This window comes from Eublepharis macularius, chromosome 14 (assembly GCF_028583425.1).
Source record: "Eublepharis macularius isolate TG4126 chromosome 14, MPM_Emac_v1.0, whole genome shotgun sequence".
In the NCBI taxonomy this organism is placed as follows: Eukaryota; Metazoa; Chordata; class Lepidosauria; order Squamata; family Eublepharidae; genus Eublepharis; species Eublepharis macularius.
In genome coordinates this window covers 42,238,785-42,265,780 of record NC_072803.1, presented here as the reverse complement: position 1 = coordinate 42,265,780, position 26,996 = coordinate 42,238,785, and the positions used below count along the sequence as shown (strand labels likewise).

Genomic DNA, 26,996 nt, shown 5'->3' with positions numbered 1-26,996 from the left:
ACACTGGCTCTCATACCAAAGGGGAAAGAGGAATTAAAGGGCTGTTCAGGGAGATTGGTTTACAAATGAAACCTCTGCACGCAAAGCAGGTGCTCTGCCGTGGAGTCACCCACTCTAGGCTTTAGCTTCTCTGTTTTGATTTTACATATTCCAGGTGTGTCACCTTTCCCCACCTCCTCCTTTAAGCAGCCCTTATGAAAATGACCTTGCAAACATTTTACTCCCGTGCAAGGTTAGCACATATATCAACTGCAGCCTAAGACTTGGGAATGTTTTGGCCTGATGAATTATTGGGGGGGGGGGGTTGTGTTCCATTTTTCCCTTTTTGCTTTGTGAGGACTGATGCACCCCCCCCCCAAAGATCAAAAACGTTGCCAGATACTTGACTATTATTGTTGTTATTTTGCTGTAGCTTGGGGGAATTGAAAACCCAGGATTAAATGCAAAGGATATATCCTGTAGGATTGTTTGGACTTGGCTTGGTGGCTCTACCCCTTCTTTAGACATGCCTACTTAACAGCCCTGCCATCTGCCATCTTCAGCCATGCTCCTCTTCTGAAGCAGCAGTCTCCTTTGAAGCGTGTACAGACTGCTGTTACCCAACCACTGAGCTACAGTAGCCTGTCCCATGCACTTGGAGAGATAGAAAAGAACTTTCTTTGGGAGGACATGGCAGGGTTAACGGCACCTCTCTGGTAGTTTCAGATATTCTTAAGCAGTCTATCAAGTTAACACAATGTTGTCAGAGACAACATTGTAGAATACCTAAGGACAGGTGTGGCTAGGGAAGGGCAAGGGTTAGGAGAGAGCATTAGTCTAGGACTTACACATGGGCAGGGGAATTTGTTTGGTTGGTTGGTTGGTTGGTTGGTTGGTTGGTTGGTTGGTTGGTTGGTTGGTTGGTTGGTTGGTTGGTTGGTTGGTTGGTTGGTTGGTTGGTTGGTTGGTTGGTTGGTTGGTTGGTTGGTTGTCCACTTTTCTCACTGAGATGCAAGGTGGATTGTACAAGTGCAAGTGAAAATACAATATAATCAACAGCGAGGACTTCACTGAGCAAAGTACAATAATGAACAACAGTTAGGACATTCAGGGAAACAGAAACAATAGGGAATGGTAGTGGATTTTTTTTTTAATTGCGCCTTCTTGGCAAAAACTAGCAATCAGGTGTATGCGATGGTGAGTGGGCTGAATTTTCCATAATGATTTGAACCAACTAGCCAGTTCTTTGGCTACTGCAAGTTTCTAGTCCACACCGTAACACATCTAAGGGACTTTGTGGTGGTAATGGCGCAAAGCAATAGGCTGAGCAGCCAATGTGCCAAAGAGAGATGTGGCAGCTGCTTTGGAAGGCTTCTGAATGCTTTGAATGTCAACAGGGGAGGAAATATGGAAGGACGAGCATGCATGGAGGTGGGGTGTTAGCCTCAGTTTGGAGAGCAGGAGGAAGAGATTTGAAAAAGGCAAAGGAGATAGCTCTGCTTGGCAAAGGGGGAGTGGCAAAGCGGCCAACAAAAGTGCTCCCTGTGCTTTGCCAGTTCTGCATGGTGCATTGTTTCAGTCACTTCAAAGTATAGGTTGCTGCTTGTGTTTCCCGACATGCCAATTTGTGCTGCCCTCCTCCCCCAGGCTCTGCCCCACATGCTATTTCTTTCCCTCTGTGTTGCAGCCGCAGCCATTGTTCTCTGCTGTAACGTTCCCAGCTGTGGGTCGCCGCAATGTCATAATATTGGTGATCAGGCACGCCCGCCGGTGAAATATTGTACTTGACTGATATTCGCGACTGTTTAGCTAAGCGCTGTGATTAGTAATGCCTTCTGAGTGAGTCTCCGTCTCTCTCGCTCTTGTTTCCCTCCTCTTGCATACTGATCACTTTGGAAACTGGAGAGTGCTCTCTCCAGATTACTGCAGGTTTCCGAGCTGGTTGCTGCTTTTTCCGTGGGTGCGCAATTGTTTTGCAAACACTGCTCTTGTAAATGTAACTCTGGGCCACGATCCAAGGAGCTACATTGGGCGAGAGGTGTTTTTTTGAAAGTCTTATCCCTGCTGTTTTGACTCAGAAGTCACCATTTCAATTCTCCCCCCTCAGATGTCCCCATTTTGATTCTGCCCCACCTTGCGAAACTTGAACCTGTGATTCTTTATTATTCCACTGTTTTCTGTTTCCAGGCATCAAACTTTTCTCATAAAACGTACTCATTTTTTACTTTTTTGTGGGTGAATAAATCCTCATGTTCATCATACACATGAACACCACATAAGCTCTGGTTGGCGGGGTGAACATAGGACATACATGCACAGTACAAACAGATCTACTGCACTAACGATGAAAAGCAGGAAATCAAAAGGTTAGACAAAACATTGATGAACTTACCATGAAAACAACACTGGGAATTTTTGCTCACCCATCCTAGAAGTATGCCTGTGGTTCTCCATGTTCTCAGCGCAACATCTGGTTATCCCCCCCCCCCATTTACTTATTATTATTGTATTTTTACCCAGTCTTTTTTTTTTAGCATGGAACTCAGGGTGGATCTCCCATCCAGGCACTGAGCAGACCTACGTAGACCGCCAGTGCTTCAGCAGTGTGGCAACATGGTGTGCCTTAGTGATGAGGGAGGTCCAGCTGACTTGTGTCCCAGAGAAAACTAGTAATAGGGAGGATTTCACTCTTAAATTTAGCCAGTTTATTTTGAATCCTCCTCACTTTATTGCAGCAACAGCCAGTTGGCCTTAGAGGAGTGTGTGTCTCCCCTGCCCCCCCCAAAGAGATTTTCCACCCCTCCTTGCAACAACTGCATTGATCTTTTGAGAATCTGTGCCTGAACTTGTCCTTCCTATCAGTTATATAGCCATTTGTACTCTCTGTGACATCACAACAGTTCAGCCAACAGCTGCTCCTGCTGTTAGATAGCTATTGGTGTTAGAACCAGGAAGGGTAGTCAGATGATCCCACTGGAATGTAAGCAGAACCTGCTGTGGAAGGAGAAGTTTTAAAAAATACTTGCCAAGCCTGTTTGTAACTAGTAATGGGGTGGATCTGAATTGGATCAAGACTTGCTCATTAGCTTTGGGGAGCCTGATTTTGTCCGTATTTTAAAAACCCTGTTTTCAAGTCTGAAAAGATTGGAGGCCCCAAGGCACTCCCAGGAGGATCTTGGTAGGGTTATAGGACTCCATCTGTTACCCTAAACTGGAGGGTCTCCTTGTGAGCTGGGGGAATTAGCATACAAGAAGCAGCAGCAAGTGGAGGTAACTGGGATGTCTCCACCAATGATCCACCAGGATCATTCCTTTGCAGAACTCTCTGAAAAAAACAGGCAGGTGTTCAACAGGAATGGTTTTTTATTAAGCAGTAAAGGCAAACACACAGGATTCATACACAGCATAGATACAGAGCTAACTAGAAAACAGGGAGGAAATGGAAAGAGAAAATGGGATAGGGTGATATTTACCCATCCTGAAGGGAGAGAAGAGCTGTTTCTGCTATTTTTATGACATGGAGAAGCAACCCAATCCATGTGGAAGTGGTAGTGAGGACAGCCAGTGTCTCACAGAAGGGGAACAGAAGGTTCAGGCATAATCTGAGAGTATGTGGATGAGTCCAGAACACACACAGCATAGGGCTTGGGGCAGCCCAACTATAATGTGAAACATACTCTGGGGCAGAATTACGTCTTCTGCTCCTGAAACAATAGCTTGATGGCTTGTCTGGAGGTGAAACAATAAATCAAGAAAGGTTTGATTGAGCATATCTGGGAGGAACTATAGGGCCGTTTCCAGACGGCCCCCCGCCTTGCGAAACGTCGCGCGTCGTCGCGCGTCGTTGCGCAGAAAACGCAAAATATCGCATTTTCTCGCGCGAGTTTTGCGCGACGTCGCGCAAAACTCGCACGAGAAAACGCGATATTTCGCGTTTTCTGCGCAACGACGCGCGACGTTTCGCGAGGCGGGGGGCCGTCTGGAAACGGCCTAGGTGAGAAAAGTGCTTGATGTCCCATGACTGCTGAATGGAAGGGCTTATCATATCCAGATTAGGAAGGAGGGGTGAGGAAGGTATGGAATGGTGTTGATGAGATATGCAGGCACTCCTGGAAGATCCTTTTTTGTTTTACTTAAGTTCTTCTCCAGGGCGTGGAGGGGCAGCTAGTCAGCCTGACAGGCCTTCTGGTAATTTTCCAACTCTGGCTGGGGTCAGCATCTGTCCTGCCTGGCCAGGCAGTATTTTGTGCTTAAGGCACATGAAGAAGGGGCTTATGATATTTCAAATTCATAAGATGCCCTTTCAATAGGGAGAAGGGGTATGGCTGCTAACACTTTAGCCAGTGCTTCTTCTGGCCTGGAGAGTACCAGCTCTGTTGAACTATATACCAGTATCTCACCCTGCACAGTGCTGAGGGCTTCTGAAGAGCTTCCATGTAGGCTTGGGAGGGGTACAGGGTGTAGGACGTTCTCTAGGCCACTTAGCTCTCTTGATGATGCATCAGAAACATGATGGGGAGTGGAAGCCTTGCCAATTTATGAAGCATTTAAGTTTTTAAAAAATGTAGGATGCCTACTGGGTGTCATCTTCATCTGTTTTTCAGGTTGATTGTAAGTGGAGGAATTCCACCTATTGTTACTTGGGTCTCCTTACCCACCGAAGACTTTAAGCTCTGGAAAGTTGCTGGCTAAAACAAAAGGATTGTGGTGGGTGGAGGCAGTACATCATGAGAGACACCTGAGACATTGCTTCCTTTCCCAAGGGTACCTTGCCTGGAGCATGCATGGCCTATACATTTATGTATTGTGACTGTCATTCCTACACAAACACAGAGAGAGAGAGAGAGAGAGAGAGAGAGAGAGTCCTGCTTGCTTTGTTTTTTCATCTCCTTTTCACTTTTGTTCTGTTCTCAGATTCCCCACCAGAGAGGACTGGGCAAAGACGTGGGATGCCCAGCGGGGGGCCGGAGAAGAACCCCAGCATGGAGCCGGCTGCCCCAACCCCGTTCCGCGTCACGGTGAGTATCTTTTACTGCAAGAGCTGGATGTCCTCGGTGGGTGGAATCTTATTTTAGAAACTCTTAAAAAACATTATCCAACCAAAAGCCTCAGGAAGACAAGGGTTCGAGCAAAGGGACCTGTTCATAAATCATCAGTGCATGCGATATGTGCATCCTGTGCATAAACACTGCATAAACTGGGGGGAAACCCACATGACATGCATACACAATACAAACAGATCTACAGTGTTAACAGTGAAAAGCAGAAAACCAAAAGGGTTGACTGAAATAAGAAGATGAAAATAACATTGGGAACATGTGAGCATTGAGACCCAAAATGTGCTCAGTGCATCTGGAACTTTAGCACCAACAGTACTTGAGTGACAACAGGTTCTGGCTCAGCTGGCAGGCTGTGAGCTAGTGATCTCCAATCTTGATGAGTCTGTGGGTATTTCTAGAATTTTGAGAATGGGGAGAAGGTGCTGTTACAAACTGGCTGCCATGGGGTACCGGGGCCAATTACAACATGTTACAAGGTTACAAATCAAGCATCTTTGTACAATGCAGGCAGATGTTTCTGAACTGGTGCTCCCTGCTGACTCAAAGGTGATGCCTTCTGTGTTTTCCTACTGAAGCATCTTCTGCTTTAACAAGGTGGGGAAAATCCATAACTGGTTCTCTGCTTTAGGGTTAGAGTTGCTTTGTTGAAGAAGCAAATGGGTGCCAGGAAACCCATTGGTGAGCTCTAGGCTTACCAAGTGACCATGTCTAGTGAACAATTTCCCACCATTGCACTTGCATTCCCACTTCCATTAATGTTCATGGCAAGAGAAAAAGTTGATGCGGGGGGGAGGAATGACATCCAACCAAGAAGGGACATAACTTTCAAGTTATACTCCAGGAATCCAGTCCTCCAGCATTGTCCAGAATTGACATCGCTTCTGGGTCAGACATGACCGTCCACAGACTCTATCCCAGAAATCTTTAAGGTTAGAGACCTGGCAACCCTAATGGGCACCTTGGCACCCACGGACTTCATTTGGGGTGACTGCCCTACTGCTATGAACTCCCTATTTTACTGGTGCTGCAGTGACTACAGTCCAATGTTAGCTACATTCCATTTGGCCAGAAAGGAGCCATATAAAATAATGAACAATCCTAGGAAAGTGCCAAGTAAATCACTGCCGATGGAACCAAATATCACTGAGGAAAGTGAATTGTAATGTGGTAGCAGCTGTCTTTACTTCTGGAGCACCTCCTGCTCCAATGAGGTTGTGGAAAGTCAAGTCAAAAGAGTTTATTGTCTATAGCCATAGGCCGTCACAATTCACCAAATTAAATCCCTTATCACAGTTTGTATAGGTTACTAAAATTAATTAAAACAATACAGTATGCCAAACTATCCCAGGAGTCACGAAACAGCCTCATTCAGTACCACCTTAGATCTTATCTTTTTGGCTGGAAAGCGTCAACTGCTTGATGTGGGGAAAGAAGCTTAATTGAAGAAGCAAAGGAGTGCAGGGAGACCCATCCATGGGCACCACGCTGGGGGAATAGCGTTGGGAGTTAAAGCACAAAAGTGCTGGATGGCCAGAGAGTGGCCATGTATCTTCTACAGCAGGGCACTTGCTGCCCCAAATAGGGGCTATTTGTTTTGTAAAGGAATGTCCTGGCTGTGAGTTGTTCCCCCTCACAGTGGGCAGAGAGAATTCTTTAGGGGTTTTGTTGTGGGAAGTGTTTACTCCCTCCCCCCAAGTATGCTGCCTCCTGTTGTTTTTATGTGTGCCCACCCCTTCCCTCTATCCTGGAAAATGAAGCAAGTTGAGAGTCCAGCCTGGGGGGGGGGGTAGGGTTGTGGTTAGAGAGAGAGTGGCAGGATTCTAGTCAGTGATGGGCTCTGTTGGAGCCCTGGCAGCTTCCTGAGAATTCTGACTTCAGCCATTTGCCCTGTGAGTCTGTTTCCCTCAAGCAACATCACTGGATAAGGGGAGTGGGAAAAGATGAGGGTTATGGAGGATTTGTGTGAGAGGCCTGTGAAAGTTGAATGTGAGGGCCAGTGGTTATTCATGGGATTACTGCTTCCTGAAGGGAGAAGGGAACACTGCTGAGGAAACACTTCTTGGGATGAAGTGACTTGCGGTGATACTGTGAGAGGAAGAGTTGGCTAAGACCCCCATGGAACAGTGCTGTGCAAAACCTGAGAAGTCTGAAGCTGTGGCATGAAGCTTTCCAAGCGGGGCTCTGGCCATTAAGTAGTGTTTCTGGTCAGGAGTCCAGTAGCTGAGCTATTAGCCCTTACCACAGAAATCTGACCAACCAGGCCCTTGAGTGTTAGTGAGTCCTGGACAGCTTTCTGTGGCCCCACCATTTCCTGAGAGCCTCAAGACCTGATGGGGGAGTGGGAAGCTACTTGAAGACTCCAGCTTCTGTGACCCATTCACCTGAGCTTGCTTGCTTTATTTTAACAATACAAATCTCAACTTAAAAAAAAGGTTCCAAGGCAGCTAATTTAAAAATAGAACAACTCTCAGTCAAAAACTGTCAGTCATATCCCGTACAAGTCAGAACTCAGTATCCAGTCAGTAAAAGAAACATATGCAGGGGAGCAAGAGTTTAAAATAGTATACGAAGTAAATATAGGGGAACTAGATTCTACAGATGGTAGAGGTGTGTTATGGCCCAGGAACATGAAAACAGTGATCTGTGAAAGACCTTTTTATTTGGGAACAGGACGGAACAAACTCAGAATAAACATAGAGACATAGACAAAGATACACAGACAAGATTTCACAGCTGTGGAACTAGCCTGGTAGGAAAGGCTAAGGTACCTGTAGGCATTTCCAGTACACATTTTATATATGTGTACTGCAAACAGGTGATGTAAGAGTGGTGATAAATCACATGGGTACTTTATCTCTTGCACTCAGATGAGAACTGCCAGTTCACTTTTCCTGGTTTTATATAACAACATTGTCTGATTAGAAACTCTGTGTCTCTTGTTTAGGACAGAAAGTGAAATTTGCCATCTCTGGTATAGGGTGGCCAGGTCCCCTTACTGTCTCAGCGGGAGTGGGGGACTGGGCATTCATCTTTGCACCGTCTTGGGAGTCCTCCTCGCGCTTGTGTGCCCCCATGTGACAACATCACTTCCAGGAAGACACATCATTGCAGAGGCACGTGTGTGCTTTGCAGCAGGTAGATTTGGGCCCAAACAGATCCTGTTCAGCCCATTTGGGGCCCAAATTGGCCCAGTGTGAAATGCAGGAGCACTCTTGAGACAGGTCGGGGACAGAGGGGATCCCTGCCCCCACCAAGGGACCTGGGATTCCTACCCTGGTGCCATATGTGACAAGCATTTTACAGGACAAAGAATGTGTTAAAAAGAGAATACACATTATAATAAACAGGTCACTTCAGGTGTAAAGCCTGTATCCCAGATCAACCAAAATCCAAAGTCTTCCTGATGCCTAAGCTTCATGGTACCAGGTGGGTAGCTAAGAGGAAGGCCTTCCGCAACTGTGGTGCCACCACACCACAAGCAAGAGATAGGGGCGCATAAGGCAGGGCTTCCAAAGAAGACCAGATCCCTGTATTAGGTGTGGTGTGGTGGTGATGTTCTGCGGGAGGGGTCTTGGGATAGGTTGGGTGCCCAGGAGGTGCTTATTATCTAGCGGGGAGGTGGTTTCCCTCTGAATGCCAAGAGCCCAAACTGCAACAATGTTGTTGGTAGGAAGACTTTCTGCTGTGGCTCTTGGAGATCTTTGGGAGTTTTCAGTTTGGCAATCGCATGATGATGCTTATAGCTTAATATTCTGCTGACCACGGTGCAAAGAATCAAAGTGGGAAGCTGGCTTCCAGGATAGAGAAGAGTAGACATACTCAAAACCACAGCCAAATCTGGGGGAATACGATGACTTGCTACCATCCACCCATTAACTGGTAAGGTTATGGTCATCTGCTGTTGCGTCAGTAGAGCCTAGGGTATCAAGTATTCTTGTAGTAAATTAAGCCAAAGATGCTCCCTGTGGCCAGGTACTTTTGGGGATCCTGCATGCTGAGCAATGAGGGTGAAGTCCCATTTATCCCCAGCGCTCAGAGAGAAACTGCCTCTGATCATGGAGGTTCCATTAAGACATCTTGACTAACAGCCATTGATAGACCTCTCCTTCATGAATTTGTCTTATCCTTAAAAAAAAACACACACAGCTCATGCCAATTGCTGTAGCCAATTATACCAATTATCCCTATGTGTTCAGTGCTGTCTGTCATTGCCTCCCAAGGTTTCCAGAAGAGATCTTTCCTGAGATCCCTTAACTGGGCATGCTGGGGATTGAACCTGGAGTCTTCGCTTGCACAAGCCTTTGCTGCCCTTCAGGGCCAGCCATGTATCTGCATTCCCTGTTTGTGTGGAAGGGCAGATCTGGGAGCTCTGAGGACTTTATAAACCGTTCAGGATGTAAAAAGATTTTTGCGGCTAGAAAGGCAAGATGGCCCAGGCATTTAGATGAAAGCCCTGAGCAGTCTCTTAAACAGGCTCTGATATGCCAACCTCTTCTGAATTTGTCAAGATACATATTTGTCACTGACATGTAGGGGGGAAAATCTAAAAATATTGTTGTGGGGTTTTGCTGCCTATCTGTCAATCCTTTACTCCTCTTGTCTCTTTGACGCATTCAGTACATTGAGCCGAAGGGGGAAGATAGGGAGAAGCACACAGAGTTGGATCTTGGAGCCCTCGTTTTGAACCCCTGCTCAGCCGTGAAGGTTATTGAGTGACACTGGTCCAGTCACCTCTCTCTCGATCTAGCCTACCTTGAAGGACTGCTGTAAGGATAAAACTGGATGCCTTTCAAGAATGCCAGCTTGAGTTTGATGGAGGAAGGACAAGGGTATAATTGTGATTGATATTATTTATTTATTTACCTCACTTATACCCTGCCTTTCTCTCCAATGAGGCCCCAAAGTGACTCACATCATTCTCCTCTCCTCCATTTTACTCTCACAACAACCCTTTGAGGTAGGTTAGGCTGACTGTGTGACTGGCCCAAGGTCACCCAGCAAGCTTCCATGGCAGAGTGGGGATGCAAACCTGGATCTCCTAGATCCTAGTCCAGCACACTAGCCATACTTGTTACATTATTAAAAATAATTAAGCAATGACTGCACAGTGTTCAGATTCCTGGAAGGCACAACCAGTGAAGGCAGAGCCTGTGGGGTGTAGTGGTTAGGGTGTCAGGCTAGGATTTGGGGGACCCAAGTTGAATCTCCACTCTGCCGTGGAAGCTTGCCGGATGACTTTAAGAACCAGTTATGCATCCTTGGCCTAACCTACCTCACAGGGTTGTTGTGAGGATAAAATAGAGGCAAGGAGATGACATAAGCCACTTTGGGTCCCCATTGGAGAGAAAGGTAGGGTATAAAGGAAGTAAATAAGCAAAGCCCCAAAGCCCTGGGGCCAAGATGTGCTGGGGGAGAGAATTCTTCCTTCTCACTCTGGACCTAAAGACAGGAGGTGCTGTGTGCTATTACCAGGAAGTAGGGCACAGAGCAGCATTGCCAACTGTTTTTTCCAACAGGGCGCCTATAATAACTGCGCTTATTTACCGCTCTTCTAGACAGATCAGTGCCCCACTCAGAACGGTGAACAACGTCAGTGTTGTTATCTCCACAATCCAGCTGGGGAGCTGGGGCTGAGAGGAGTGGCTTACCCAAGACCACCCACTGAGCTCATGGCAATAGTGGGATTTGAACCAGCAGAGTGCTGATTTTCAGTGCAACAATGAACCACTATGCTACAGCTTCACCAGCCTTTAAACTTAACAAAAATGTAGCTGGTGATACTTTTCTAGTGAAGGGGGAAATATCTTCTTCTCCTTGGGTGACAGCCAGTTAGAAAAAGAGCCTTTCCAAAATAAATGTAAATTGGCAACCCTATAGGAAGGCAAGGAGAACAAGGCAAGCCAGGAACCCAGAAGATCCAGGAGGCATAAGAAATGGGCAGCTGAACAACCTGCAGGTCTTCAGTAGGCTGGAGAATTCTGAAGCATCCATGGATAGAAATAGCTGAAAGGCTACACCAAAGTTGGTAAGCTTCAGTATTCTCTAAAATGTGGTAGGAGAGAGGCAACACTCTTTATTAACTCTTATATATTAATCCTGCTTTTCCAAAAATGTTTGAATAAAAGCATCCAAATGAAATAGATACATTTATATTAAACCCGCAAAGAAAAACAGAACAGCAGCAAATCAATAGTAGAGAAGCTGTAGAAGAGAAGAGGCAGAAACTTTCTGCCAAACTCTTAATGAAGAGCTATACCAGCCACATTCTGGGCTAATGAGAATGGATGGAGTTGGTGATTTGGCTATGCAGAAGAGGAGGAAGTGCCTGTTCTTGGATACTAACCAGCAGAGGTCATAGATTTTCTCTTCCCTATGCTTTGTGTATCCCCAAATCAGCTGCCTCTCTACCTTCAAAATTCTCCAAGTGGTCTCTGAGTAACTCCCCCCCCCCACACACACACACACTCTACTAGAAGGTGAGTGTCTATGATCTGTCTCCCAGTGGATCAGTGGTGCCTCCTGGACTGGAAAGCTCTGAGAGTGAGAGAGAGAGAGAGAGAGAGAGGAGAGAGAGAGAGAGAGAGAGAGAGAGAGAGTATATCCACTTCACACTGCAGTCCACCCTGCTGAACTGCTTCCAAGACTCTGTTCCCAATTAACCATCCATTTGGTTGCAGAGGGAGGGGGAGGGTGTTTTAACATCTGAAGAAAACTTAAGAACTGGCTGGGCTCCCTCCCTCTTCCAGTCGGGCCCTCTTATGCTGTGCTATATTTTTTCAGGCTTTCAGTTCGAGAAATGATTTGAAAAGAATCACCCAGAGGGAGATCTTGATGAGAGAAGTCAGTATTTTTCTTTGGTGAGGAATGGTTTGCGACTCCGTGTCCAGCTATTATTTCTAGGCAGTCCCAGGAGAGATGCCTCCCTTCAGATGAATGGTTTTAGTTTTAAAGCTCAGGATATACAGCAGCCCAGATTCCTGCAAAAAATTAGCCAGGGGACAATTGTAATTCTGTACCATCACCCCTCATTAACCAGAAAAGAAGTATTAGGAACTGCTGCACTTCACCCTCTGGGGACTAGCAATTGTTACTATCATTTGTTAGTAAATAGAGATATTATTACTTTTGGTTAGCAAAGCAACCAGGAAGCCAAGGTACAAAGAACTGAAGTCTTGGGGCAACAAACGAGGTTCTTGGGAGGGATGCCACAAACTTCACTATGAACATGTTTGATAGGTTAATGTATTGTGTTCAGCAACCATAACCATTTGTGAGTCACACTTATGATCTATTGCCTGCCCACCATCCACCCTGAACAACTTTGCAGCTGGGCAATAGCTATCATGATAGAGTTTTACGTCTTTGCCTTGTAGGGGCTTTTGCATTCATTCAGTAGGAGAAGTGATTCTCCCTGGGGTCACAGCGGTCAAGTCATGTAATTCAATGATGTGATGGGAGAACTGCACTTCCCATAAGGCTGTGTGAAAAGTGACATATGCAAAATAATGTTGATAACATGGACTTAATCAAGCATCAAATGATAAGACAATCCACCAAGAAGTTCTTTGATCCTTTTTTTAAAAGCCATCTAAGCAAGCAGGCCTGACCTCATCAGATCTCAGAAGCCAAGAGGGATCAGCCCTGGTCAGTGCTTGGATGGGAGACCGCCAAGGGAGTCCAGGCTTGCAATGCAAAAGCAGGCAATGGCAAACCACCTATGGTCATCTCTTGCCTTAAAAACCCAATGGGGTCACTGTAAGTCAGCTGCAATTTGACAGCACTTTACACACCGAAGACAATGTCTAGCTTCATAGAGGCTGACAACATTATTCAAGGCGAGAGATATTGGTGGAGGACCAAAAGATATTCAGATGTATGAGAAATTTGTAATTACTAATTCTATACAGACTTTGTTAAAATAAGCAATAGCAAGGACGGACTATCTATGGTTACATGTTTTAAGAAGATGCTTCAAATATGGAAAACCTTGCATGGGGTATGAAATCATAAGATAAGTTAGCCGAGATTTTGAGGCTGTGAAGCAGGACAGAGCCATTGTAAGAAGATGTTTTGAAAGTCTATAAATCTGACAGGCTAACTTGATCAAGAGCTTCTTCTTAGAAAGGGCTCCTTGCCTGTGACCTTTGTATCTTTGGGTAAGATACTTTTTGAGGCTCATGTAATGCTCTTCTTTAATAATCTATGTAGTTATAATTGATTTTCTGTTGATTGAGTTGATATTAAGAATTCTGAATAATTATTTTGTAATAATAAAGGCTTAAAATGGAAGCAGAGATTCCATAATTGTATTACTTGTGTACAATACCTGGTAATGAACCTCAGACATTACCTGTGGTGTACCTTTTGCCAGGAGTTAAATGATTTGATACAGGAAAGCTAACTAAATGCTCAGGACTTCTTAAGTGCACACCTATATCTAAATCAGGCCTGACCAGAGTCATCCAGAACACAGGCACACTGGCATCATGCCAGTGTGCTGATGTCACTTCCAGCAAAAACCAGAAGTGGCATCACGAAGTCAGAAAGATGCTAGAAGATTATTAAATTCTATGGTTAAACCATAGAGTTTTTGGCAGATCCTAATGCACCCTTCTGACACCATAACCTCACTTACGGTTTTCTACGGACATGACATCAGCACACCATCACAACGTCTCTGCACACCTCTATTTCCCCCCACTTTCCTCAGGTGCCATCAGGCAACATGGAGGAGACCTGGCAACCCACCTACCACCCATATACTGGATCTTGCAGACCTTCGCTATGAGTTGGGGCCTTTAGAAAAGCCCAAATTGTGTGATTCCAGTCTACCGTATTTACTTGAATAGAGTCAGCTGAATGACCAATCAAGCTTTGCCTTTCCTATTCTTACTAGCCATGAGTCTCCAGGATCTCTTGCAGAGAAAAGTCTTTCCCAGCACCCAAGATCCTTTAATGAAAGATTTTGAGGATCAGAACATAAGAACCACCTTGCTGGACCAGACCAATGCTCCATCTAGACCACGGTGCTGTTTAATGATGGCCAGCCTGTTGCCCTGGAAGGCCAGCAGGGCAATGAGGCCAAGGCCTCTGATATTGCCTCCTGTTGCTAGTCTTCAGAGGATTTCTACCTCTGCATATGGCAATTCCCTTCAGTTACCATGGCTAGTAGCCACTGACGGACCTCTCCTCCATGAATCTGTTGAATCCCCTTTTAAAGCCATCTGTTCTGGTGGCTGTCATTACATCCACTGACAGTGAATTTCACAATTTAATTATCATTGAGTAAAAAAACCCCACTTTCTTTCCTCAGTCTATTGCCTGTTAAACCAGGATTTTCTGAATGTAGAGTAAATAGTCTGCCATAGCCTCTAAATTTCCTTAGTAAGATTCTTCTACGGCATCTGCCTTAGTGAACATCTGGCCACAGGAACAAGTATAGGTTTCTGTGTCTTGTTTCACTTCCGTGTCAGTCACAGTGAACAGAATTCCCAGGCTGCAAAAATCCATTTAGCCACCCTTCCCAAACCAACTCCTTACAATGATGGGTCTGGAATCTGGATTCATGTAATATATTAAAAGATCTTTTTAAAGCTGCTGCCAGATAGACAAATCTGCCATTTAGTTCCAAATCAGTTCCCCTGCCCCCCCCCCCACACAATGCATTCAAGTAAATTATATTTTAATGGCACAATTTCCTTTTGGAGAATTCTGCCTCGTATGGCTTCTGAGGAAAGCCAAGACAGAATGAACTGGCGCTCCCCACAGCAGGAACACCCAGTCTTTAATTGAAACCTAATTGTTTACTAAACCGCTCAAACCAGAAGGGAAAATTACTATAATTTTGGTCTGTGACTGCTTCCCTTTAAAAAAAAACAGAGGATTGAATTTTAAGAAGAATAAGAACATTATCCTAGATGATACATAAACAGAAACCGATTATCATTAAACTGTCAACGGCAACTGGATTCAGATAACGACTCTTGGTGCCGGTGAGAAATTATATGTAAATGATTTTGGAGGATTTATCAGTGGCTTCAGTCATTGGTATGTGAAGTGGGAGGTATCAAAGATGGATAGGGAGGGGGGGACAGTCAAGGTCACCTCTACCTTTTGCAAAAACCTTTGTATACAGATCTGCTGGCACAATCCAGCCCCATAGATGTGGGTGTTTCTTTTAGCCAAGTGTAAAAGGAAGTGGCCATAAGGGCCATCAAGGGGAAGGGGAGAGGGATGGAGAGGCAGTCAGCCAGTTGGCCACTCACCACCAACACCCCAAACCTGCAGGGTAACTGGGCTCTTTTCTGTGCCCATGATAGCAAGAGCAGGGTGTCATTCTGTATCCACTTATGGCCCACTCGTTTTGACATACGGGTGAGCTGACTGTATCATGGCACTACCAGGACCCCTCTGAGAGAGGGGCACCTGTGACCTCTTCTTGGTTGTGCCTGGGAGCTGCCCTCTTACTCCATCCCAGTTATGCCACTGTGTCAAGAAAAGGAGTTAACCTAAGCTCTGCCAAGCACCATGATCTCTACTTTTCTGTATAGGAAAGTAAGGCAACCATTTGTTCATACAAGAGAAAGTAGAAGGCTACAGCTGAGGAGAGAAGTCCTCCTTCAGGACTCTACTCTGGCTTCTGTGACCATGTTGGTAATAGGCTTTATTGATTATTGATCAATATATATAATTTTCAATATGCCCCCATCTGTAGATGCTTAAATCAAGAAAGTGGATCTATGGTCAGATAAGACAGATCTTTCTACAAATCTGAGAAAAGCCCCAGATTTTCAGAAAAATCTGAAATCTTGAGGGGGAAAGTTTGAGAAATTAAAACCCTCCAAAACAACAAAATCAGCACCTATAGCTTTAAGAAATGAGTGCCCTCAATGGCTGTTGCTAGTCAACCACAATAGTCTTGCCAACCTTCAAATCTTGGGACCAAACTAGAAGTGATAGTGTCTTTGTGGCCGCCATGAGGATGCTGCCACCATTTTACAGTCATTTAAAATGAAGTGCGACACTCTTGTCCACAGTCCATGACTTTTCGAGTATCAGAACAGTTGTGGGGTGGGGGAAATAAGAGTACTTCAGCCCACCACACTGCACAGCACTTTTAAATGACTTTAAAATGTCTGTTAATAAAATATTCTGGGGGCAATATTGTGGGGAAGAGGACAGAGAGGAAAATGAAGTGACCCCTGAAAGTCCTGGCAATTTCGCTAGCTGTACAGATATAAATTGGCATTTGTTTGTTTGATCCACTCAACATTTTTTGCTGTGCACATCAAATTTTATAGCTTAGGGTCTCTCAGTAAAGCTGATTTGGCACTAGTGCAAGACAGACAAAAGAAAGCACTACTTTGTGTGCAATGCACCAATAATTTATGGAACTCTCAGCCACAAGATACTTACTGATTACATGTATATCCCACTCATCTTTCATCATGGAACTCATGGTGGTGTATGTGTGTGTGGGGGGGGTGGTCCTGGGGGTGGTCCTGGGAGATCTTTCAGCCAGGCTTTGTCCTGGGCCTCCATAGCTTCATCAGGGTAAGTACTTCCAACTATATCCTGGGGACATGTGCAAAGATGGCCACAAGTTTAAATGGTTTTATGTGGGTAGGGGCTGTGCCTCAGTGGCAGAGCAGCTGTTTTACATGCAGAAAGTCTTTGTTTCAATCCCCGGCATCTCCTTTCAAAAACTCAAGTAATAGGAGATGTGAAAGATCTTGGCATTAGACCCCAGTCAAAACAGAGAACACCAACATTGATAGACCAATGTATGATTAAGTACAAAACAACTTTGATAGACCAAAGTCTGATTAAGTACAAAACAACTTCATGTGTACATAAAGGTTATTAAGTAAATTTGTGGAGAATGAGTATTAGTCCTGGTAAATTATTTGGAATCTCAATGTTCAGAAACAGTGTACTTCAAAGTACACACATGTGCTTCATTTTCACCCTGGTCTGTGCCTTTACATTTTTATCAAGTCGACCCTGAGTTCCCAACAGGCCAAGTGTGCAATTAGATGGCTGTTTATGAGGGTGCATTGCTGAAAACGATTGGATGCTGGGATGCATTACAGAACCTACAGTGAGTTTATTGAGAGCATCAAGTAGGAAACGTGATGACAGGCTACAGTTCTCGGGACTGTGACCCGTTTTGCTAAAAGAGCAATGCATGGCAGAATTGTGGATAATCTCCCCCTCCCCTTTCAAGAGCTTCTCAACAGGGTGGCTGTCTGTGCAAATGACTCTTTTGTGGCAAGAGAAAAAGAGAGCAAAAGAACCCCATTTTATGGACAGAGGCTGCCTAAGTTGCAGGCAGAGACCTCCTAGGATGTATGTGATTCTTTCCCCTTTTTTTCTGCTCTATTTCTCAACTGGGCTACCCACCGCGGTAGAAACCTGAGATACAAATGCACAATTTCACCTTCTGTTCATATTGAAAGGAAGAGCCTAGCTGTAGAACAAATGAGGAATGCAAATTTAGCACATCCATTCTGCATCTTTGAAACGTGCCACCTAGACTCACTCAAAGACTTGCCTCTGCCAACAGAAATGCATGGACGTGCGAGTGGGTTTGGCGGGTGTTTCTGCCCCCTGAAAGGCTGGCTTGCATGCTGGAAATGTTTCCTAGCAAGAGGGCTTAGCACTACTTAGAATGCTTTGATTGTTTCACCAGAGAAGGAAGCCCCATAGCCACTTGGTACTTTATTTTATACATTTGTATCCCAGGGTTCTTCTCGCCTCCGTTTTATCCTCACGACAACCCTTTGAGGTTAGACTGAGAGAGAGAGAAACTGCCACAAGGTCACCCAGCAAGCTGCCATAGTGAAAACAGCACCTGAATCTGGGTCTCTGGGTTGTACCCAGGACACGTTTTGCTCTGGAAACAATTCTGGTGGCCTCATTTGAAGCCTCCACTTTGTCTCCCATTTGTTTGTGTGAACCTGAAGGAGCTTCAGGCAGCCAGCCTGGACCCCTCCCCACTGGAAATGTTATGCCTCTCAGGAGAAGAGAGCTTAGGATCCAAACTGCCCTTTGCGGGGAGGGCTAAGTATGCTGTAAAGATGCACTTCCCCCCAATGCACTGTTCATGTTACCAAGCCAGAAATTATTAAATTATCTTTCATTTCCTAAAGCCCATGGGGGAAGGCAGTTCAAAAGCGAGACTGTACGGGAAAGCTAATAGGGAATATTAATCCTCATTTTATTCTTTTTGATCAGTGTGTAGGGAATCATAATTGTGGTAATAATGCTTGACTCTCCTTCAGCACCTTTCATCACAGGTTGGCCTGGTGATTTGCAAATTGGCGTGAATTTAAAGTGACAACTCACCATGCAGTTGTTGAAATATTGCTGTTTCGTTTCTGCTTCTTTTTTGGATAGTGTCATCAGTGAGCCTTTTCATTGCTGGCATTTCTGATTTTGTTTCTTTCCTGCCATTTGTATGCAAAAAAAAAATTTAAAATCACAATTGTGTCTATCATGTGCAGAAAAAATGAATACTGGTGGCCGGTGGCCAAGTGCTCATTTGCCATGGTGCACATCACACCATGTAGCAATTGTGATAAGCAGAACACTTCCGTAGTCCTGCCAAGTGCTCAGGAGAATTTCCCCACAATTTAGCAGCTAAGTAGAACCAGCACAGGAGAGGTAATATTCTGCATACTGCTAGATGGAGCAATACTGGTGACCAACTCACTCAATTGTTACTTGCTCTCCTTGGAAAGTCATGACTCAGTTAAATGGGGCAAAGCAAGAATAGAAATCTTGAGCTGGTTCCATAAGGATGCTTTGCTCCTCCTTGGCATCTTTACTGCAGCTCTGTTTCCAGGATCATCTACATGGCATTATCCTCTATTCATTCCGCTTCTATGTTTTGCCCCGCTTTGCTGTAATCTTTCCTAAATCTGGTTTGACAGGATCTTTTGGGTAAGATCACATTTAAATTGCCTTTGGATGCTCTGTGCATGGGAAGAGGCATATTTTTTTTCAGGTCATGCTTATGTTGGTGACATTTTCCATACTTTATTCCCTATAGCGGCCATCCCACCCCTCTGTTTTTTTCAGGCTTTTTAAAAAAGTGTCAGCTTTAGCACTATACCATTATAATGTTACAACGTTCTATTGTAACAATGCACTAGTTCCCAGATTTCGTTTTCTTTAAAAATGTAAATCTCCAGCCATTTTCATTACAGATCTATGTGTGGAAAACTGAAACAGGCAGGGAGATGAGGATAGTTGAACTGGGGTTTTTATAATCTGCCTGAGCTCTTAGGGCCACATAGGATGCAGATTGGATAGATCAGGATATCCATGACTGACAAGTCTGTGAACACATGAATAGCAACTAGGATGATGTGAGAATTAAGTCATGACTAGCACGCAGATCCCATACGTTGCCTGTATGATCATTAGCTATCCTAGAAACTCCTGATTTTCAGTACTTGGAGGTCTTCTGTCCTGCCAACAGTGTTTTCTGTAGAGTGGGGCCCGAGGACAACCCATGCGGGCCTGTTTGTGCTCCCAGCCAAGCCTCCCTCTTTGCTGTGTCGCTGTCGCGTTCCACATTGAGGTGACATTGATTCCTGTCTACTATTTCCAACTTCAGTTGCCATGGTGACAGGATTCTCTTTCTCCTCCACGCCGTGCCTTTTCTCCAGTTCGGCGAGCTCTGAAGAGACGAACCCGTTTAGGGAGGAGAAGCAGGAGCTGTCTCTGCTCTCTCAGTGGCTGGTGTTGATAATGGTGGCTGTGATTGTACAGATAATTTGACAAAATGATGGTGCAAAGGGCTGTAATAGTGCTCTCTCTCTCGCTCTTGCTCTCTTTTTGAGAAGTGATTTGTAGGGTTGGCAGCTCTCGCCTACAGCCAGTAAGTTGGTCCTACTCTGTATTCGCCTCACTCGGGATAGGCACTGCATCCGCCTGCTGTGGGTTTGGCTAGGGACAGATGGGCTTGTTGCACCATGGTGGCCCTAGAAGATCTGCTTCCCCCCTTTATTTTGCCAGCTTGGATTAAGGCGGGCAAATACTGGCCCCTAGGACATGGCTGGAGGGACAGGAGCAATCTGGGAGGAAACTGCCACACAATGGCATGGTGGTGCCCACTAGCTTAGGTTTTAAAAAGGATTAACCAAATTGATGGAGGTCTATCATCAACTATTAGCCATGATAGCTAATTTCTTATTTGTTTGTTTGTTTGTTTTAGTGTGTTTTTATCCTGCACTGCCTCCAAGGAACTCAGTGTAGTATACATGGTTCTTCCTCTTCTCCATTTTTATCCTTGCAACATTCCTGTGAGGTAGGTGAAGGTGAGAATGACTAGACCAAAGTCAAGGCCACCCAGTGAACTTAGGCCAGCCCTTTAACCACTGGCCATGTTCAAAATCTCAGGTGGTCAAGGGAACGCTGTTGCATTCATTCTCTGCATGTAGGTTTTTTCAAAGGCATCTATTTGCCCACTGTAGGAAACAGGATGCTGGATTAGATATAGTTTTGCTCTGATCCCTTCAGGATTTTGTTGTTCTTATGAACATGGTGGTTCCATTGAACCATTCCTGTCTAGTAACCTTCAATAGACCTCATCTTCCAGAGTCCTCTTTAAAAGCCTGCATAAGCCACTGGTGTCCCTACATCTTGCAGCAGTGGATTCCACACGTTAATTGCACTTGTGCGAAGTTCCAAGCTTGCCTTCTCTCCGTGCTGTTGAGCTGTCTGATTCTGGGCCTGCATAAGAGCCAAGGCACAAGCCCTGTTCTTATGTTACAGTGAAAGCACATACGTCCTGTGTGTATGCATGTACATCTGTTTGTAAGAAAGGGTCACTTCGTGTTCACTTTACAAACAGAACTGGGTACTGCTACCTGGATAAAGGTGGAGTTTCAGTCACATGTTCAGCTGTACATACATTGAACGTAACGTGAGTTACACAAGGCACATAGAAAGAAAAATCAAGCATACACTGTGCACAGAGTGTGTACATGCATTCAGAGTAATTTATGAACAGTACAATATCTTATCTTTAAGTGGAAAAAGTTAGTGTGGCATAGTAGCTTCAGAAGCAGATTAGACCCATTCAGGAAGGAGAGATCTATAGGTAGATGACAACTAAATGGAACCACCATGCTCAGAAGCAGTTTACCTTTTGAATATCAGTTTCTAGGAGGAGCAAATGGTGAGAGAGCCAAGGTTTGAGCATGCGGGGAATGGAAATGGGTACACTTTATCAGGTTCAGATGGGGAAAAGGGGTCTGGCCCAGCAGCAAGGCTGTTAGGATCATATGGTCATTGTATGTTATTTCAGAAATGCAACGGAATTTTTTGTTGTATGCAGGGGATGGAGCTTTGTGTTGGGGAAGAGAACATGTTACAAGTTTGTACCAGGCCCAGAAAACTGACGCTTAGGCCTCGGGAGGGAAAGCACCAGTCTTCATGGCCTGCTTGTGGGCTTTCCAGAGGAATTTGACTGACCGCTGCTGGAGGCAGGGTGCTTGGCTACATGGCCCTTTCACCTGACCCATAAGGATTCATGTTAATGTTGGTGGTTCTGATTCATTTTCACCTTCTCGCCCTTACCAGGAGGGGGCACTGTAAGGATGCATGTCGGGCGTGCTCAGCCAAACTAAGCAGAGTGGTGGTGGTCAGGAATGCAGAAGCAGCTCTGACTGAGCGAGTCCAATTTGTCATCCTATTAAACTGAAATTGGCCATTGATATTAAGACATTATGTTCTGACAATGTGAAAGGCGGGGCTGACTAATTTTGCTGCCTGTGTCATGCTGCTTTGGTTGTGAAATGCATGGTGTCCTTGCATATGACAGAAGAGCTGTGTGTGCTCCCAGCTACCTGCTTCCATGCTACAAAAACACAGAATTTCCTGCCATAGCAGAGAACTCAGCACCTATGAGAATTTCAGCTGTTTTTTTTTTTAACTTAAATCAAGTTGCTAGCCCTTATAGCTAGAAAAATAAGCTTCAAACTCGGTAAGTTTCAGAATCTAGGAGTGGTATGTGAGAGAGATAAAGACTGTGAGTGGGGTATTTGGGACTTCAAGCAGGCATGGACTGCAAGGAGAAATGGTTCTAGAAAATGGCCATGGCCCCCTACAAAGGAAGGGGGGGAAACCTACTCAGCTGGCTACATCTGTTGTCACACAGGGACGGCTGCCCCTCGCAGAACACAGAATCCAAAGAACCATGCAATTCATTCAGTGTACTCAAAGGGGTTTCTAAATGTTTGGGTCTTGAATGGCCCCCAGTTGCTGCCAGGACTACCACTTTTGGAAGCTGAGGGGAGTCTCATATTTGAGTTGGGGCAAGAAGGAGAATTGCTGTTCCAAGGGGGGAAATAATCAAATGCCGGGCCTCTTCAAGCCACTGTGCCCTCTCAGGATTGGGGGTTTTCCTGGATACAAACTTTAAAAACTTCTAAAATGCCACAATTTAGATAGAAGGGAGAAATATTCAGATAAAATGACTTATTTCTCTCTAGTTATTATCATTATCTAATATAACAAAGTAACTCTAACAAATGCTCTTAAAGTAAGCTTTGAAGGAGGGCTTGATCTTTGTAATTAAATTGTAGGCTCCGTCCTGAAATACCAAGTCTTTGAACTTATCTATTGACCTCACTTTCTTTTCCAGAGGAAAACAGGGATGTGCTTGTAACACTCCTATTATTGCCCCAAAGATTGCTACTCGTGCCACCTCCAAAACAGCAAATGGCAGAAGTTTCTATTAACCTGTTTTCATTTAGTCTGCCATAGCCTGCCCTACACTGACTTAAAAGAGAAAAGGGCTTTTGTTGTTACAGATATGTTAGAAAAATATAATTGTCTTATAACATCATCAGGAGTTCAAACTATACCTCAGCAGTTGCACTGTGCGAAAACGGAGGCTGCGTACTGCATGGTGACTTAACATTCATGCATGCACACTGATGTGGATGAGTGCTACAGGGGAGATGCACCCACCACCCTCCTCAGGAATTTAATTTCTAGCAGCCAATTCACATATTACAAAGTCCATTTGTCAGCATACAGACTTAGAATAGACAGGATCTGGGAGTTCCTTGTTGGGAGCTGAATTCCTCAGTGTATACGGGCTCTATCTCAATCTGGACCACAGTATGTGGGGAGAAGGAGCTTCAGCCTCCCCTCCCCTCTTTCTCAACCTGAAACAGCCCCATGTACAGATGGCTATATTTCCCCAGCACAGTAAGTAGTAGCTCCCTGGAGCCCTTTTAGGTCGGGAAACCACACCAGGTGGGGGGCTCCTGAGAGCTGACTTCCCAGCATGGAGTTTCATTTGTGCATGTGGCAGGAAATCCACTATGTGGACTCTGTAATTTGTGAATTGGCCCATAAAGAGACCCAGGGGAGGTTGCTGAACCCTAAAGGAAAACTTAGCACTTCTCTGTAGAGAAGTGGCTTCAATCAGAATTGGACCCATGCAACACATATATCAAAAGGCAACTTGAATTACTCATCAGTGAAATATGCAGTGGAACCTGTTTATCTCTAGCCAGATAATTGACCTCCTCCTATTTGCATACAGGTTGTAACAACCAGTGATGATGTGCATTTGTGTGTGTGAATGGGCCATCATGTCAGAGAGGAATCTTGCATAGCATCTTGGATGCAGCATTATTTTTCACTGGAGCCAGTTTACACATACAGTGAACAGTCACTAGTGTATAAAAATTGAAGCATTATGCATGCTTGTACAAACCAGGCTGAAATGCTTGTTAAAGTAAGGGCAGTACTCATTTGAGGGACAGGAATGTCATTTTTTGCTTTAAACATAAGCCTTCTTCAGGAATTACATTATATTATGTTTGCATGAACCAGGGGCCTGCCAGCTGCATGCATCAGGACATGTGGGGGTCCCATTATATGACCGTGCATATCATGTGCATCACAGGGACTTGCATGCTCCCAATACTTGCAGCTGGCAGGCTCCTGGTTCATGCAAACAGTATATAACATAATGTCTGCAGAGGCTTATATTGGTCCATAGGAAAAATCTAAAGGTAGCAGAAGTATAATTTACTAGCACAACTAGTAAAAGGGGGGAGGGAAAAACAGATCTTCCAGGGTAGGGTGGACAGCTTAAAATCTTTAGTTTGCAGCCTGCTTGAAATGGAGACTAGGAGGTGTTGCAAAGTTTAATTAAAGGAGGTGGTGTTAGGTGTGAAAGAGGTGTCAAGATACCCCAGAGGCTACTGTGACAGAGAAAACATGAAATAAAGTAATTTTGGCTCCGCTACTAATTGGAATACAAGGGCCCCTTGTGAGACAGAGAGCAGATGAGCAGGAGGGGCTATGGCTTTGTGGTTGAGCGCATACTTTGCATGCAGAAGGGCCCAGATTCAAGCCCAGTGATTCCTTTTCAAGGATCTCGAGTGAGGGGGGTTGAAAAGGCCCTTCTCTGGCTGAGACCCCAGGCAGTCACTACAGGTTAAAGAGGGCAGTGTGCAGGCTGGACCTATGATACGATGATTCAGCTTGATGTGTTCATGTTATACGAAAGGGATCTGTGGCAAAGCGCCTGCTTTATTTATTTATCTGTAAAGTTTGAATGCCGCCTTTTTGCCCAACCAGGGCAATTAAAACCAAAGCAAAATGACCTATGCAAAAACATACAGACTGATAGTTCAAACAATAGGACGGGAAGGAGGGAATCACTTCAGGAATGCCAGTCGGAACAACCACCAACAGAAGACAGCAACAGGACAGATGACTATTCCTGAGGAGGAAATTCCATAGTTTTGATGCCCTGAATGAGAAAGAGTTGTCACCTGCTTAATTTCAGAAAGTGGAGGTAACCAAAGCAGGGCCTCTAAAGACGACTGTAGTGGTTGGGAAGGTTAATATGGGAGTAGGTGATCCTTCAGGTAAGCCAGTCCCAAGCCATACAGGGGTTTCAAATTCATCACCAACAGCACCTGGAACTGGGCCTGGAAACAAATTGGGAACCAATGTACATGGGCCAGAACTTCAAGTGATATGGTCCTGACAGTCCACCTCAGTCAACAACCTGACTACAGCATTCTGCAACAACTGAAGTTTTTAAGGGCAGCTTGCTTTGTATACAGAAGGTCCCTTTAAAAAGGATGTCGGATAGCAGGTGTTGGGAAAGAAACCCATCTCTTAAGAACTGAAAGAACAAACACAGATTTAAAAAATATTTGAGAAGATACAGTCAAGTTTCATCACAGCATTATAAAGAAAGTTTGCTTTTCTACAAATTTGTCAGGGAGAGAATTGTTGGGTTTCTCAAACGTCTACATATGTAAGTTAGTTTTGATAAAGAGGCTATTTTCCAGATATAAGTAAACCAGTCAATATCAGATGGAATGCTTTTGGATTTCCAGCAGGCAGCAATAAATAACCTGGCCGCTACAAGTAAACTAGCTGCCGGTTCCAAAGCAATCTCCTCAACATTACCCTTCAGAAAGCACAAGATAGGGGACCACAGGTTTTCGAGGCGAATATGATACCAGTTTCCAGCTAAAGATCTTTTCCAAAATCTGCTTCCAAAAGGCCTGAATCCGAAAGCAGCACAAAAAACAACAACAAGACACCTTTGCAACAAGAATCAAGACAGGCGATTCGGTTTCGTTTTCTCAGCCATGCCGGACGCTCCTCTCGGCTGGTCTGGGAGGAAACGACCGGGCACCCTGACCGGGCGGCTGACCCGCAAGGATTAGCCCCCAGGACTCCCAGGGAGGGAGCCAGGGTCCGGGACACGGCGGGAAGAACTCCCCGAAATCAATGCGGGGGGGGGGAATTGCCCGTTTGTCCCTATGGAGGCCGGCAGATGTGCGCGGCGCCTCGAGTGCCGCCGGGCAACGAGAAACGGCAAGTAAAAGAAACAGGCGGAAGCCTGTAAACAAGCGAATCCCTTCTGTTCTACAAGCGTTTGTGAAGGAGAGGTTGATCTGAAGAAGACTCGCTCTTCCCCTTCGTTGAGTTCCAGAATTTTGTTGGCGCCCCCCCCCCCAAATGGCAGCAAAGAGGCAAAGTCCCGCTCTCGGTAAGTCAATCTCGGCTACCTTGCAGAAGGGGGAGTCGCTCGAAGAGTTGGTACGCAGGGCGGTGGTGGAAGCTATAAAACCCTTTGTTGACAAGCTGAACGAAACTGATCAAAGGGTGGGCTTAATTGAAAGCGAGGTGAAAACCATTAAGGCAGCAGCGGGGGGGGCAGAAAAGTCTGCTCTGGAAAGTGCGTCACTTGTGAAGGCTACAAAAAAGGACCTGAAGTTGGTGGAGAACCAGCTGATCGGGCTACAGGTGGAACGAACGCAGACAATTTTGCGTCTCCAAAACGTGAAAGAGGAGGAAAATGAGGATCTGTGGGATTTGGTCTCGGAATTACTGGCGACACCCGCGAGGACGACTAAAGAAGAGGTTAAAAGCGCCATTTTGGAGGTCCGTCGGGCTTCTTCAAAATATGCAACAAAGCGACAGTTGCCTCGTGAGATCATTATTGACTTTTCATCTAAAAAGATTCGGGACACCATCCTATATAACTCATACAATGCGGATTTGGACTTTATGGGTTTGAAAGTCAAGATTTTGAAGGACGTTCCATTTCTAGTCCGGAAACGGCGTTTTAAATATAAAAAGTTTGTAGCACTTCTGAGGGACCATGGAATAAAGTACAAATGGTTATTCCCGGAAGGAATATGGTTCAGATATAAAGATCAGGCCTATAAGATATTATCAGAAGATCAACTAAAGGATTTTGAGAATAAAAACCCAGAACTCTGCTGCACCAAGAACGAAGAAAAGGAGGAGCCGGAGGGGGGGGGGAGGAGGAGAGCATCGCAACAGCAGTTGCACAGAGAGAATTGCGTCCGGGACCTAGAAGGGGGAGGAAAGTTTAACCAGAATTTGAAATGTTTATTCTCTGTATGATTAACCACTCCATCATTATTTTAT

General features: G+C 45.1%; 1 protein-coding gene across 6 annotated transcripts in view; it reads left to right on the top strand.

Annotated features, from left to right (window-relative positions):
• DAB2IP (DAB2 interacting protein) overlaps nt 1-26,996 on the top strand; it is a 262,662-nt gene that overhangs the window by 70,450 nt on the left and 165,216 nt on the right. For all 6 annotated transcript variants that reach the window (XM_054997156.1, XM_054997154.1, XM_054997157.1 and 3 more), the window contains exon 2: nt 4,894-4,997. In XM_054997156.1, coding sequence (XP_054853131.1) covers nt 4,894-4,997 — 104 coding nt within the window. The remainder of the gene's footprint in view (nt 1-4,893; nt 4,998-26,996) is intronic.